Raw genomic sequence first — 12,750 nt, 5'->3', positions numbered from 1 at the left:
TAAAATTAAAAGGTGCCCCTTTTTAATAGACTTTTTATGTCTTTAAGAAGCTTTGATAAAATAAATATTTCAACCTTGAACCCTCGTACTGAGATTCAAATAAAAGCACTAACTAGAAAATTTATCCTGAATGTGATTCAATTAATATATAATTCTTGGAAGCAATAGAGCCCTTATCTTGATTTTCTCCCATTGAGATTCTTCCTTTTGTCACTGACTTTCATGGTGGGGCCTCACTGCACCCTGTGATGGAGAGGTGGACTATAAGGCTCCTTGAGTTTGGATGTCATTCCAGGAGTCACGTCGTTGGAGTGTTTAAAAACACAAGATCCGTATATCAGATCTAAAGTATATCACTGAGTGCCTTTTTGAAGGTTGTGTATGATTAAATGTAATGTTTTGATTTACAGGCCATTGTAATGTTGGTAATCTGTATAAATGTTATATATTTTGGAGAAATTCTTTTCTCTTTCCTCTTTTTAAGTGTAAGTATTGATACAAATGAAGTTTTTTGCTTTTATTTTTAAACTCCATATGAAAAACTGTTGTATTTGCTTCTGTAGGTATGATGATATTCTGATCAATGGACTTCCAGATTGGCGACAGCCTGTATTCTACTACAGGCGGGTGAGGAAAATGAGCAATGCTGAGCTGGCATTACTTTTGTTCATTATTCTCACAGTGGGTCATTATGCTGTGGTTTGGTCAATCTACCTGGAAAAACAACTGGTAAGTATTGGTAATAAATCAAGTGACCTAGCCTCCTTAATTTTATATGGAATTTTAGACATTTAGTTTTTCAGCTGATAAAAATTTCAGCCTTCTTATATATATTCCTTATTCTAGTACTTTTTGTACTCAACATTTAGTATTTGATGCTTCTATTTCAAGAACCAATGATATAAGAAGAAAGTGTTTCTTTTTAAAAATGTGTCATTTTGAGTTTGTTACAAAATTTTGTTAAGGTGTAAATATCGAGCTGAAAATGAGAAGGTAGAGCTATGTTTTCCTCATTGTCACCTTCTAGATATGCATGTCTTTTATGCAAAATGATTTAGAATGATGACTTTAATAGCTTTTAACTCAGTAAAATTTGAAATGAGTATAATTTTATAATTTCAGAGATAAATTGGTTAAAAAATTATTACATTTTTGTTAGACTGATAGTTTATTCTGCCTGCTGTGGGCTTTTATTTATATGCTAAAGAGAAACATATTTATCAGTATTCATGAATTAGCATCTGTTTACTCATTCTTTTTGAAGTGACATTATTAAAGTTGGATGAATGAGAAAAAGTAAGTTGAATGCCTTCTCTTCTTAGAAAACTTTGATTGCTATGGAGATACACATGACTGACAGTGCTGAACTTCATGTGTGTTTAAGGACTGGATACCATGACAACAGTTATTGTTAAAGATTGATGATTTTACTTAATCATGTTGGACCCTACATATATTTGCATAAATGTTCTTCTATAATGTTTACCCTTCACAGAAGACTCTTGATAACATTTGAAGAGTACATGTTAATGATAACCTGTAACCATAATTTTTTCCACATTAAGGATGAACTGCTCAGTAGAAAAAAGAGAGAAAAGAAAAAAAAGACAGGCGGCAAGACTGTGGATGTATCAAAACTTGGTGCTTCAGAAAAAAATGAAAGGTGGGAACATATGAAAACATGTTTATAATTCGAAATTGTTTTAAAATATGTCTTTAACGTGATCCCACTTTACATGTATATCCATTTCAAATATACCAACATTTATATCTGTATTCAGTTTATAAAAGACTAGTAATGTTCCATAGTTTTAAGAAACAAATTCTAGTCTTAAGCACAAGTTCTACAGGTTTTTCTCTTTGTAAAAGTATTCATATATATTTAAACAATTAAGCCCCTGAATTCTTGTTTAAATTTTTCTACTAAACTTTAGAAGCAAAATATTGCTAAAAGAATCTATCACTGTAGCGTTTAACTCAGGAGTGACAATATGTAGAGAGACAGTAATATGCAGTGCACTCAAAGAGATACCACCATTTCTCCTATTGATTCATAGGAAGAAATAAAGGGTTTAAATAGTTCACACAGCAGGGCAGGAACTGGATCAATGTGAGATGGAGATCAGAGACTATTCTGCCTGTCTTCTGTCCTGATGACATCAGTGAGTAATGCTTCAGTGGACTGCAAATGACATTAATTTTTATGTATTGGTTTGTTTATGCTACAGTCTTCATATCTGCTTGTCAGCACTTGGGGACACTGGGATGCTGTTTAGTCTTTTCTAGCTGAAGTAATCATAAGGTCTAAGAATTCATTTTGCCAAACTGATGAAAAGTCCAGGTTAGAAAGAGGGCTTTTGTGCCTTTATTTTTATAACTTGGTTATTCAAGTCTCCTTCCCCAAAACTTTAGTCTACATTCTCTTACTTACTGTAAATGATTGCATTTGTTGTACTAATATATTTCATGATGGAATATGTCGGATTAAGTGATAACTGTCATAAATATTTTATTGAAAAACTTTTTTTGTTGAAATAGCCAGTCAAAACAGAGTTCATGATTATTATAAAAATATTTTGTTTTTTAAGTTTCTATACTTTGCTTTTAGATTACTGGTGAAACCGCAGTGGCATGATTTGCTTCCCTGCAAGCTGGGAATTTGGTTTTGCCTTACCCTAAAAGCATTGCCTCATCTAATCCAGGTAAAAAAAAAAAATCTACTTCTTTCATATGATACTACTGCTTTGATTTTAATTATTCATGAAATAATTTATGCCTGCTATCTGAAGGCTGAATATACAGTAGATGTTTCATAATGCTGATTGAATGAATAGTATTTTATAAGTATAAACCTAGTTTAGAATAGTTCTAAAATTTATTTAGATATCTATTCCTTTAACTGTCTCTTAATGTTGCTTTTAGAACACCTTAGAATTCCAAGACACTAAAAAAGGAAAAAGCAATACTATCTTTAGGACAGATATAAAAGCAATAACAATTTAATCATTTAAGGCTTATCCAGTAAAAACAGAACTCAGATACCTTGTCACCATCATTTTAAAAGCATTTAAGTAAATAGTGTGGCAGAAAACACTTTGTGTAAGTATTTGTATAATTAAGCAAAAGTCTACATAGGTTACCATTTTGTTTGTAGCTTTAAGAGGAGTGCAGATATTTTGTCTTATACTGTAATTGAAGTTTCTGTTGCTAGTCAGTCTTGCTCAAATGATAGAATGTACATACCATATTTATATGGCAATTCTCTCTTTTTTAATATTTAGCATAACAACACATTTCATTAGATTATCATTTTGCTAATTTTAATTATTGTGTCTGTTTAGAAAATTTCCAACACATAAACAGAATATTTGAAAGAATATATAATGGTTTGGTGTACAAATTTTGAAATTCTTTGAAGTTGTAATTTTGGAGGAAATGTTTTCATTTCAGAAAACACAAAAGAGCAAGAGCGAGAGATAATTTCTATTTAACTCTAATTACTTTTTTTCATATAGTGGCTGTTTTTCCTTATCGTTTAAGGAAGTGAGTGACCACCTTCTATATTTCATTCTTTTCCTTTAATGATGGAAATTATATTTGGAGGGAAAATTAACTAAAAGTTACTAGTGTTTCTTCCTAACTTTTGAGAAATTATTTACCAGTTCTTTGTCAAAATAGTTTAATAGTTATTGCATACAGAATAATTTATTTTGTTTACATTTAATAGAGACAATTGAAGTATTTTGGTAATTTAAAAGTTTTTTTCAAGTTGTTTAGCGTATTGTTTATTTGGATAAAAATCCATAATCCTTGTATGCTGTATATGTAAGACTTAGTAAGAGAGGGAAATGTGTTTATCTTACTGGTATATTTGTGAGAAGATGTGACAGAAAAATATTTTACCACATGATTTCTTACATTTTTAAGAGAATGATTATTTTTTGCTAGCTTTAGAATCTGTGTAATAGGCAAATCAGAGTACAGATCAATTTAATCATGAGGCAGCATAAATATCACATAAAGCGTCAGTCTGAAACACTTTCTTTTTTTCTTTTTCTTTCATTAAAAAAAAAACTTTTGTTGGCGTATAGTTGCTGATGTTGTATTCGTTTCTACTGTACAGCAAAGTAAATCAGCTATATGTACACATATACTGGCCCCCACACTTTTTTGGATTATCTTCCCCTTTAGGGCACCACAGAGCACTGACAAGAGTTCTCTGTGCTGCACAGTCGGTTCTCTTTAGTTATCTATTTTATACATAGTAGTGTATATATGTCAGTCTCCCAAGTCATCCCACTCACTTTGTAATTTTAATCTAAGTCGTTTGAAACAAAGTTTATTTGGTAAAATTAACATATTTCTTGGTTAGCATGCAGAGTAATTTGCAAAAACAATCAATATATTAAAATGACTTAGATTTACAAGTTATTGTTTTGCCTCATTGCAAATTTGTAGAAAACTTGTAAAAGTAAGGAATTTTGTAAAAACATTTTAGCCTCTTCAGAAACCTTCTAAAACTGTTGAATCAATTGGAAGTTTAATGTCTTTCTCATGTCCACTACCAAAACAATATAGTTGATTCTGATCCAAATTGTAATAGTGAAAGTATTTCAGATCCATAAACATACAGCTTATACTTTCACAAACATCAGCAAAGCAATACTGAATAGTTGCTATTAGGATTAGATTTTGTCTGCTTTTTTTTTTTTTCTTATAATATTCTTTGACCTTTGTATTAATTTATCATTCATAGAATTGTGTAAAATGAATACATATGCCTTATCTACAACACTGAAGTTTTTATGTGACACTTGTATGAGATCTTCTTAAATAAGGTGCTTGTGAAATTTATAGGAAGCCCTTTTTACCTGAACAGTCTGGATGGGTAACTAACACAGTGGTGGTAAGAGTCCTACTAGAGCCCTCAGCATTTAAAAAATGATACACATGGCCTTCAGTGTTTTCTTCACCACTTTCGTGGTACAGGGCCATTGTTTTATTTTTAAGTAGGAATCCTTTTTCTTGCATAAACCATCCCTATCTTCTTGACTGAGAGGTTCGAAGACTTCCAGTGAATGGCCTTCATACTTGCAGAACCTGTACCCAAATTGAGTTGTCGTATCAACAGCTCTTCATTTCTAACCTTTTTCTTCCCATTCTTCCTCTAAATATCCATTCTTTATTACAGTTCACATGCATGTATGGTTGGTTATCCAGTAGGATTAGTTTAGCAGGTTCAGTAAAAATTTATTAAACACAGTATCAGAACAAGGCACTTTAAAAGCCCTTACAGTCAGAGTTTATATCACATAAATTAAAATAATTGGGACACATTATGATATATAAGCTTCATATCTGTAGTATAAACAATGACTTCTATAGATGTTCTGGGAAGTAAGATTGTCTCTATTTAAGATAACCAAGGAAAATTTGAGCCAAGTCTTGAAAGATGAATAGACCATTTGACAGTGAAGTGCCTACTCTGTGTACTAGTTGTGTACAAAAATAATTTCATAGATACAGTAACTCCCATAAAAATACACATGTTGAGACGGAAAAAACCTGAGGAAAAATTGTACGATTGCTCTTTAAAAAAAAAAAGAAAATACTACATAGCTCATACTGTCATCCAAGACTATATCCCAAGTCAGCAGACTCTAAATATAGCCATTTAGGAGTTTAATAGGTAAATCTGACAAATCTGTTAAAGAACATTGAGACAGAAAAGTGTTTCCGTCACACAGGTCTGTCAAAGATATGTATACATTGTTAGGAACGGGAAAGTTAAAGCGCATGGTGGGCAGACAGTACTCAAAATGGTTCTGTGATCAATCAGGGTAGAAGTAAAAGTATTTCTTTGATAGTTCCCCTTGCATTTTGAGAAGGTCTTTATTACCTCCTTTAGTACCTCCTTTAGTACCTTTATTACTGGGTTTTATTCCTTTCCTTTGCTCTTTAGAAAATATTGGAAAAACTGTAAGATGTAGTGGATTAGAAGAATGAGACCAGTAACTGAAAACAATTATACTTGACACATATGAGATATCTGATGTTAAATTAGTATCAAACATTTCCTAGATTGGAAAATCTTGAAAGAAAAGACATATGGATATTACTATATTTAGCAAAATGTGTATCCCCATATCATTCATGTACCCACATAGGCAGAAGTAAGAAGTCAAATGAGAAACCAAAGAAAAGGAATATGGAGAGTGTTTGTAAATTGACGTGTCCATAGAGATTGGAGAGAACATTACATTAAAGAGGAGTAAAATGCATGACTGTTTGCAGAGCAACTTCAGAAACTTGAGAAGAATGTGTTTATACAGCAAAAAAGGCAGATGGAGTAATCAACAGAAGACATGCGGTGTGAATTAGAATATAACAAGGAACTTGGTGTGTATCAGGAGAGGCATAGTGTGCTTTCAGGCTAGAATTTAATTTTACCATTAAAAGTATAGCCCTAGTGACACTCCGTATCTTCCCAGTCTGCGTTCTCACAGAACAGAAGGGAGTACACAGTCTCTTGGAATCTGACTAAACCAGTCTTCTGTGTGGACTGTATTCAGCCTGTGACCCCAAGAAAATTTTCTAACCTTCAAAATGCCCTTAGATATTTTTTATTTGATCATATATATTCTGAAACATATTCATAGCAATGTGAGTAGCAAAAACTGATGAAATATAACCAGTGCTGTGTGCATATTTTCAGTTTAACTGGCTGTTTGTGTTGGAGCTTCATTTATTTAGGCCCATTAAAAATTTAGATTGCTAACAGCAGTGATTTCTCATACAAATCAGTAAGTACCAAATATCCCAAGTAATTACAAATTACCAGTCTAAATCATAGTTCATAGTTCTCTACCTTTTCTGAGGTGGAAAGATCTTAAGTATTCAGAATTTATTTGCTTGCTTGTTTGTTTGATGTTTCTGGGAATTCACCATTTAAATTGCTCTCTACCTGCTATGTTACCTTTCTCAGTAACATTATCTATAAAACATGCAACTCCTTTAGGAGTTCATTGCCTAAATTGTTCATTTTTCTCATCGTTAAGTCCTGGTCCCCCATCTTTTCTCACTACCAAGTTGATCTTATATGAACACAGACTAGAAATCATTGTAGAAAATTCCCAGCGTGCATATGTCCACCCCATCAGGATTTATGGGCTTCTGAGGAGCAGTGGCTGAGAAAACAGAAGAATCTTCTCTGTGGTACTGTGGCTTTTACCTTAAATTGAAAGTTGCCTGAGAGTAAAGGGAATACTGTACTGTATACAGCTGTTTATAAAGGGAGGCCTCCTCCCTCCCAAGAAGCTTCTTCCATGGAAACAGCTCTGGACAAGCCCAGGGGTTGCCCTGTCTACAGTCATGGCCCTTCATTCTAACCCCTTTGCTTCTGCTTGCTGGGACAGAAACCAAATAAACAAAACATTCACAGCTAATTAGCAGAAGGAAAAGCTTCTAAAAGACTAGGAGGCATTTGCAGCAAGCTTAGTTGCCTGCCCTTCTGCTCAAAGTTAAACACAGATTTTCCAAGGGATAAGGAAGCTTACTTTTTTAGTATTCTTAGAACTTTTTGAAAAATTTTGCAGACAAGCACACTTTACATAGAGAATACATAAACCAGTGAAAAAGTTTGGGAAAACTCATCTGAATTTTTATAAGGCTGAAACTGCTGCTACAGAAGGACAAAGGGATACAGGAGAATTGGAAAGACCTCACAACATAACAAAGATTCCATTCCTTCCACCCTCTGAAAGGAGGCCATAAGATGCAATTATTCAGAGGTCCAAAGACAGAATATAAAGTAGAGTTACGTAGAAAAGATTTTAAAACCACAAAATGTTAGTTAGTTAGGATGTTAGAGACACACAGTCTCATCCATATTTTATAGCTGAAAAAATACTTAAGACTCAGATTGGTGAGACCGTTTGCCCAAAGTGACACAGTTAGTTCATGGTAGAAATGAATCTTAAAGCAGAGGAAAATAAATTTAAAATATAAGAAATACAAAAGCTTAGGCTAAGTTTTTTCAGCTGCTGGATAGTGAGCTTGGTAACTAGTCTCATGGTCTGTGAGTAAGCTATCTGATCTTACATTCTCTGTATGGATATTGAGGCAGATTGTAATTTTTATAAAAGTTGTAGAGGATTCTTACATTGAGTTGGGGCTGAATAGATGGCTTCTGTGGTCTCTTATGTCTCTTAGCCCAAATGGAAAAGTCACTTTGGGCCTTCTGTCTCTTAGAATATACTGACTCAGGCACAGGAAAACAGCTTCTTGTTTTCTGTTTTATTTTTATTACTCTTGTGAACTTAGTATTGTTATAGTTCTATACAAAGAAAAACTGACTCTTACTCAAATTATGAAATTTAGAAGTTTTCTTATATTCTTCACTGTAATTTTATACATTGTATGTAATTACATATTACATGTAACTCTTGAGATTATGTGCATGCTAAGTCGCTTCACAGTTGGACATGACTCTCTGCGACTCCATGGACCCTAGCCCACCAGGCTACTCTGTCCATGGGATTCTCCAGGCAAGAATACTGGAGTGGGCTGCCAGTCCCTTCTCCAGGGGATCTTTCCGACCCAGGGATTGAACCTGGGTCTGCCACATTGCAGGCAAACTGTTTACTGTCTGAGCCACCAGGGAAGCAATTTTCTACATTGTACGTAATTACACATTACATGTAATTCTGAGATTATAATATCAGTCAGTTGGAGAACAAAATATAATAATAGAGCAGTTGAATTTGTGGGCAGATTTTCAAAACTGCACTTAAACGATATTCTCCTGTGTTGAAGGTTGTATGTAAGCTTCAAACAAGAGGTACATGCTGTCACACAGTCAAAGAGCAATGGAGTGTCCTCCATCCTTCTTGCACCTGCCTCTCTTCAGAGTTCTTCCTGGAGGAGGAAATGGCAACCCATTCCAGTATCCTTGCCTGGAAAATCCCATGGACAGAGGAGCCCGGTGGGCTACAGTCCATGGAGTCGTGAAGAGTCACACACGACTGAGCATCTGAGCAGAGTTCTTCCCTGGTGGTACTGTTTTCCTGCTCGTACCACTCTAAATTTAACCCCCTTCTTTCCTAAGACTTTTTTTTGGATGGTTTAATATTTTAAAGTTTATGTGGAGAAGGAAAAGTAAACTGAAACATGACAAGCAGTGCCGCCTCAGCATGGTATTTTTATCACTTAAGTGTGTTTCAATAATGTTAAAAAAAAAGGTTTGTAATAAGGGTTATCTTCCATCTCATAGCTAACTAACCTTGGGAATACTATATCTTCACAGTTTAGCTAAATTATCATCATTATTGAGCCTTTCCTGATCAGGCCAACTGAAAATTTCCCATTGTATATTCTCTGTACTAACTCTGTAGCGCTTGGTATTTATATCAACCAGGATAGACTATGGTAAGGTGCCGATTATCTTAAAATTCCAGTGACCTGAACTTTGTTTTCAGTGTCTTCCACTTACGTATCATAAGGAGACATGCTGCTCTAACTTGCCACTTAGGGACTCAGAATAATGATGTCTTTACCGTCTTTTGGCTGAATGCATCCAGGGCCTGTGGCCTCCTTGCTCTCTATGGCAGGAGTGAGAACTGAAAATTTACACAGCCTTTTTTGGTATTTGGTTTGAAGTGACGCATATTTCTAACCATAGCCTGCCCAGAACTAGCCCCATAATCCCATGTAATCTCAAGAGAATAAGGAAATGTGGGGAAACAAATAGAACGTTGGGTGAGCACTACTCTCTCTTTACATATTGAGTTGGCCATAAAGGACTTCTGCTTTTTAAGTAAAAAGACACATTTTTCATTTAAACTAAGTACTTTATAAGCAGTGTGTTCCACTACCTTCGGCCATTTTTTCAGGCAACTTCATGATTCCATCTTCTCAAAACTTCTTATCTTTTTGAGCAAAAAGCTGTTCCAGGTGCCTTTTTGAGTCTTTCAGGGAATAGAAATTTTTTCCCTTAAGTGAATTTTTAAAGATCAAAATAAATGGAAATCTGAAGGTACAATGTCTGGTGAATACAGCAGATGAATCAGAACTTCTTAGTTAAGCTGTAACAGTTTTTGCCTGATATTCAGAGAAACACGTAATCTTGTAGTATCCTGATGGAATATTATGCATTTTCTGTTGACTAATTCCAGGCACTTTTTGTCCAGTGCTGCCTTCAGTTGGTCTAACTGAGTGCAGCACTTGTTGGGATTAATCATTTGGTTTTCCAGAAGGAGCTCTTAATAGAGGACTCCCTTCCAATCCCACCATATACACAACATTACTTTCTTTGGATGAAGACTGGAGTTTGGTGTAGTTGGTGATGGTTCATCACTTATTACAGTCTCTTCTGTTCCAAATGATTAAATGGTATCCACTTTTAATTGCCCATCACAAGTTGTTTTAAAAATAAAATGTCTTTGTTACGTTTCAATACAGAATCGCATGCAGAAATATAGTCAAGGTTTTCTTTGCTTAACTTGTGTGGCTCCCAAACATCAAATCCATTAACAAAGCCAAGCTAGTACAAATGATTTTCAGCACTTAATTTGGATATTTTGAGTAGGTCAGCTGTGTCCTGCGTGGTACAGCATTGATGTTATCAATTAATATCTCGATGTGATCACTGTCAACTTCAACTGGTCCACCTGACCGTGGAGCATCGTCCTGTAAGAAATCTCCGGCATGAAACTTCACAAACCATTTCTGACATATTCGATCAGTCACAGCACCTTCTCCATTCATTGTACAAATCTTTTTTTTTGCGTTTCAGTTGCATTTTTACCTCTCTTGGAATAATAAACCCTAATATGCAAAAAATGTTGCATTTCTCCTTCCATCTTCAATACTAAAGTGACTACACAAAAATTCACCAATTTGATGTTTTTTTAATTAATCCAGAGTGATATGACAGCTGTCACAATACAATCTAACGATTGTTTTGAATAAAGTTAAAGACAACCAAGAGCTATTAGAGCTGTCTTATGGGAAAAAAAAAACTGAACAATCTTTCTGAGGGTGCAGGGAATGTTAAAGGGCTGTAAATTCTTAACCTGAACCTCTGTTGAAATTTTAAGTATATATGGGCATGGGAGGATGAGTAAGTCAGGTGTATGACATCTGTGCCCTTCAGAGACCCCAGGAGAAAGCTTTAATTTGGATAGGCATGGCTGAAAAGAGAGAATCCCATTCTGTGGTTTAAGTGTTGAGGCATTTCCATCTGAATTGTGGTAGACCAAGGATTGAGTTTATTCCTTCACTTCCTGCAGAAATAAAACCCTGTCAGAAGGGTCTATAATTTATCTGCTCTAGGAATCACGAAGTCTGGGAATGTTACCCTAGAGTTATCCTTGATATCTCTCCTTTTCTTATTCCATACCAGTCAGTCATCAAGCTCTTTCATTTCTTTCTTTACAAATTTCTCACATCTTTCAATCTAGTTCAGTTCAAAAACACTTATTGAGTGCCTTCTGGATTCTAGATACTGTGCTCTGAGCATACAAGTTCCCTTGTCTCAAATTTCTCATTTTCTAGGAGAGAATACTGCTATACAAGCAACCATAGAGATAAGTTTAAATACAGAAGCAGTATACAGGAAAGGATTAGTCTTCCAGGGAAGGTCAGAAGGATTTGCACAAGAGGAGTGATTCTTGAATAGGGTTTTCAAGGATGAATAGGAGTTCTTAAGAAAGATAGGGGAGCAAAATACTCTAGTTAGAAGGCAAAGCATATAGAAAGACATAGAAGCATAGCACAGTAGCCTGGCAGCTTGAGGTAGTACTGTGATAGAATAGATGAAGTTTGAGTCAAGAGGTGTTGGAAATGATCTGGTTTTGCTTTTTTCACTGTTAGGAGCTTCATATGCCTGGAACACCAGCTTGTTTATTTCCATGTCTGTGATTATTGAAGGCCTAGTCTTTTTTTTTTTTTGGTACTCTGCTGAAGTCTCACCTATCGTAAATGCCCCTCCTTGAGACTTTAGCTGCTGTGTCTTGACGCCTAAGTATTTGCATACAGTATGTGTTCTCAGTCCTCAGCTCTCAGTGGAGTGACGTCTTTCACTTGTATCTACATGGTCATAGATGTTTCATAATCAGATTTGCATATAGTGATTTTGAAAATCTTTTGGAGTTAAGGGACTAATATGAAAATACTGTTTGTACTTTGTCACAATAATATAATTTACTGTACTATCAAATAATTCAGTTCAGCAAGTGTATTTTTCTGATTTCTGTCCACACACAATATTGAGAAAATATGCAATAGAAAAAAAACAGGAAGAGAATATCTCCCTTACGTTTCTGAGAGAAAAGGCTTTACTTAAACATATTTAATACACTAATATAATTTCTGGCTTTCATTAATTCTCTGAGAGAGACAAATCATAGAGAACTGCTTATTCAATTTCTTCTCTTCATCATTAAATTTGAAAACATAAGCACAGAGGAAAACTACTTATTAAATGAATATGCTGCTTTAACTTGAAGTTATATGGAAAATACCATCAAAGGAAACTGACTTTTATGTTAATTTATTTGTAACTTCTTTCTTCAGGATGCTGGGCAGTTTTATGCTAAATATAAAGAAACAAGATTGAAGGAAAAGGAAGATGAATTGACAAGAGCTGAACTTGAAACCCTTCAAAGTGAGTTTTAAACATTGTCTTACTATATTAACTGTATTATATAAAGCTGATTATTTAAATTTGGATTTTTCCTTAAATTCAGTAAT

At 34.5% G+C, this 12,750-nt stretch overlaps 1 protein-coding gene across 2 annotated transcripts in view; it reads left to right on the top strand.

Annotated features, from left to right (window-relative positions):
• DNAJC1 (DnaJ heat shock protein family (Hsp40) member C1) overlaps positions 1-12,750 on the top strand; it is a 181,973-nt gene that overhangs the window by 80,649 nt on the left and 88,574 nt on the right. For both annotated transcript variants that reach the window (XM_055543778.1, XM_055543779.1), the window contains exons 4-7: positions 564-729; positions 1,566-1,663; positions 2,609-2,702; positions 12,574-12,664. In XM_055543778.1, the coding sequence (XP_055399753.1) occupies positions 564-729; positions 1,566-1,663; positions 2,609-2,702; positions 12,574-12,664 (449 nt within the window). The remainder of the gene's footprint in view (positions 1-563; positions 730-1,565; positions 1,664-2,608; positions 2,703-12,573; positions 12,665-12,750) is intronic.

The sequence above is a fragment of the Bubalus kerabau genome, chromosome 13 (genome assembly GCF_029407905.1).
Source record: "Bubalus kerabau isolate K-KA32 ecotype Philippines breed swamp buffalo chromosome 13, PCC_UOA_SB_1v2, whole genome shotgun sequence".
Taxonomy (NCBI): Eukaryota; Metazoa; Chordata; class Mammalia; order Artiodactyla; family Bovidae; genus Bubalus; species Bubalus kerabau.
The sequence above is the reverse complement of the archived record's forward strand: the minus strand, read 5'-3'. Positions and strand labels throughout refer to the sequence as shown.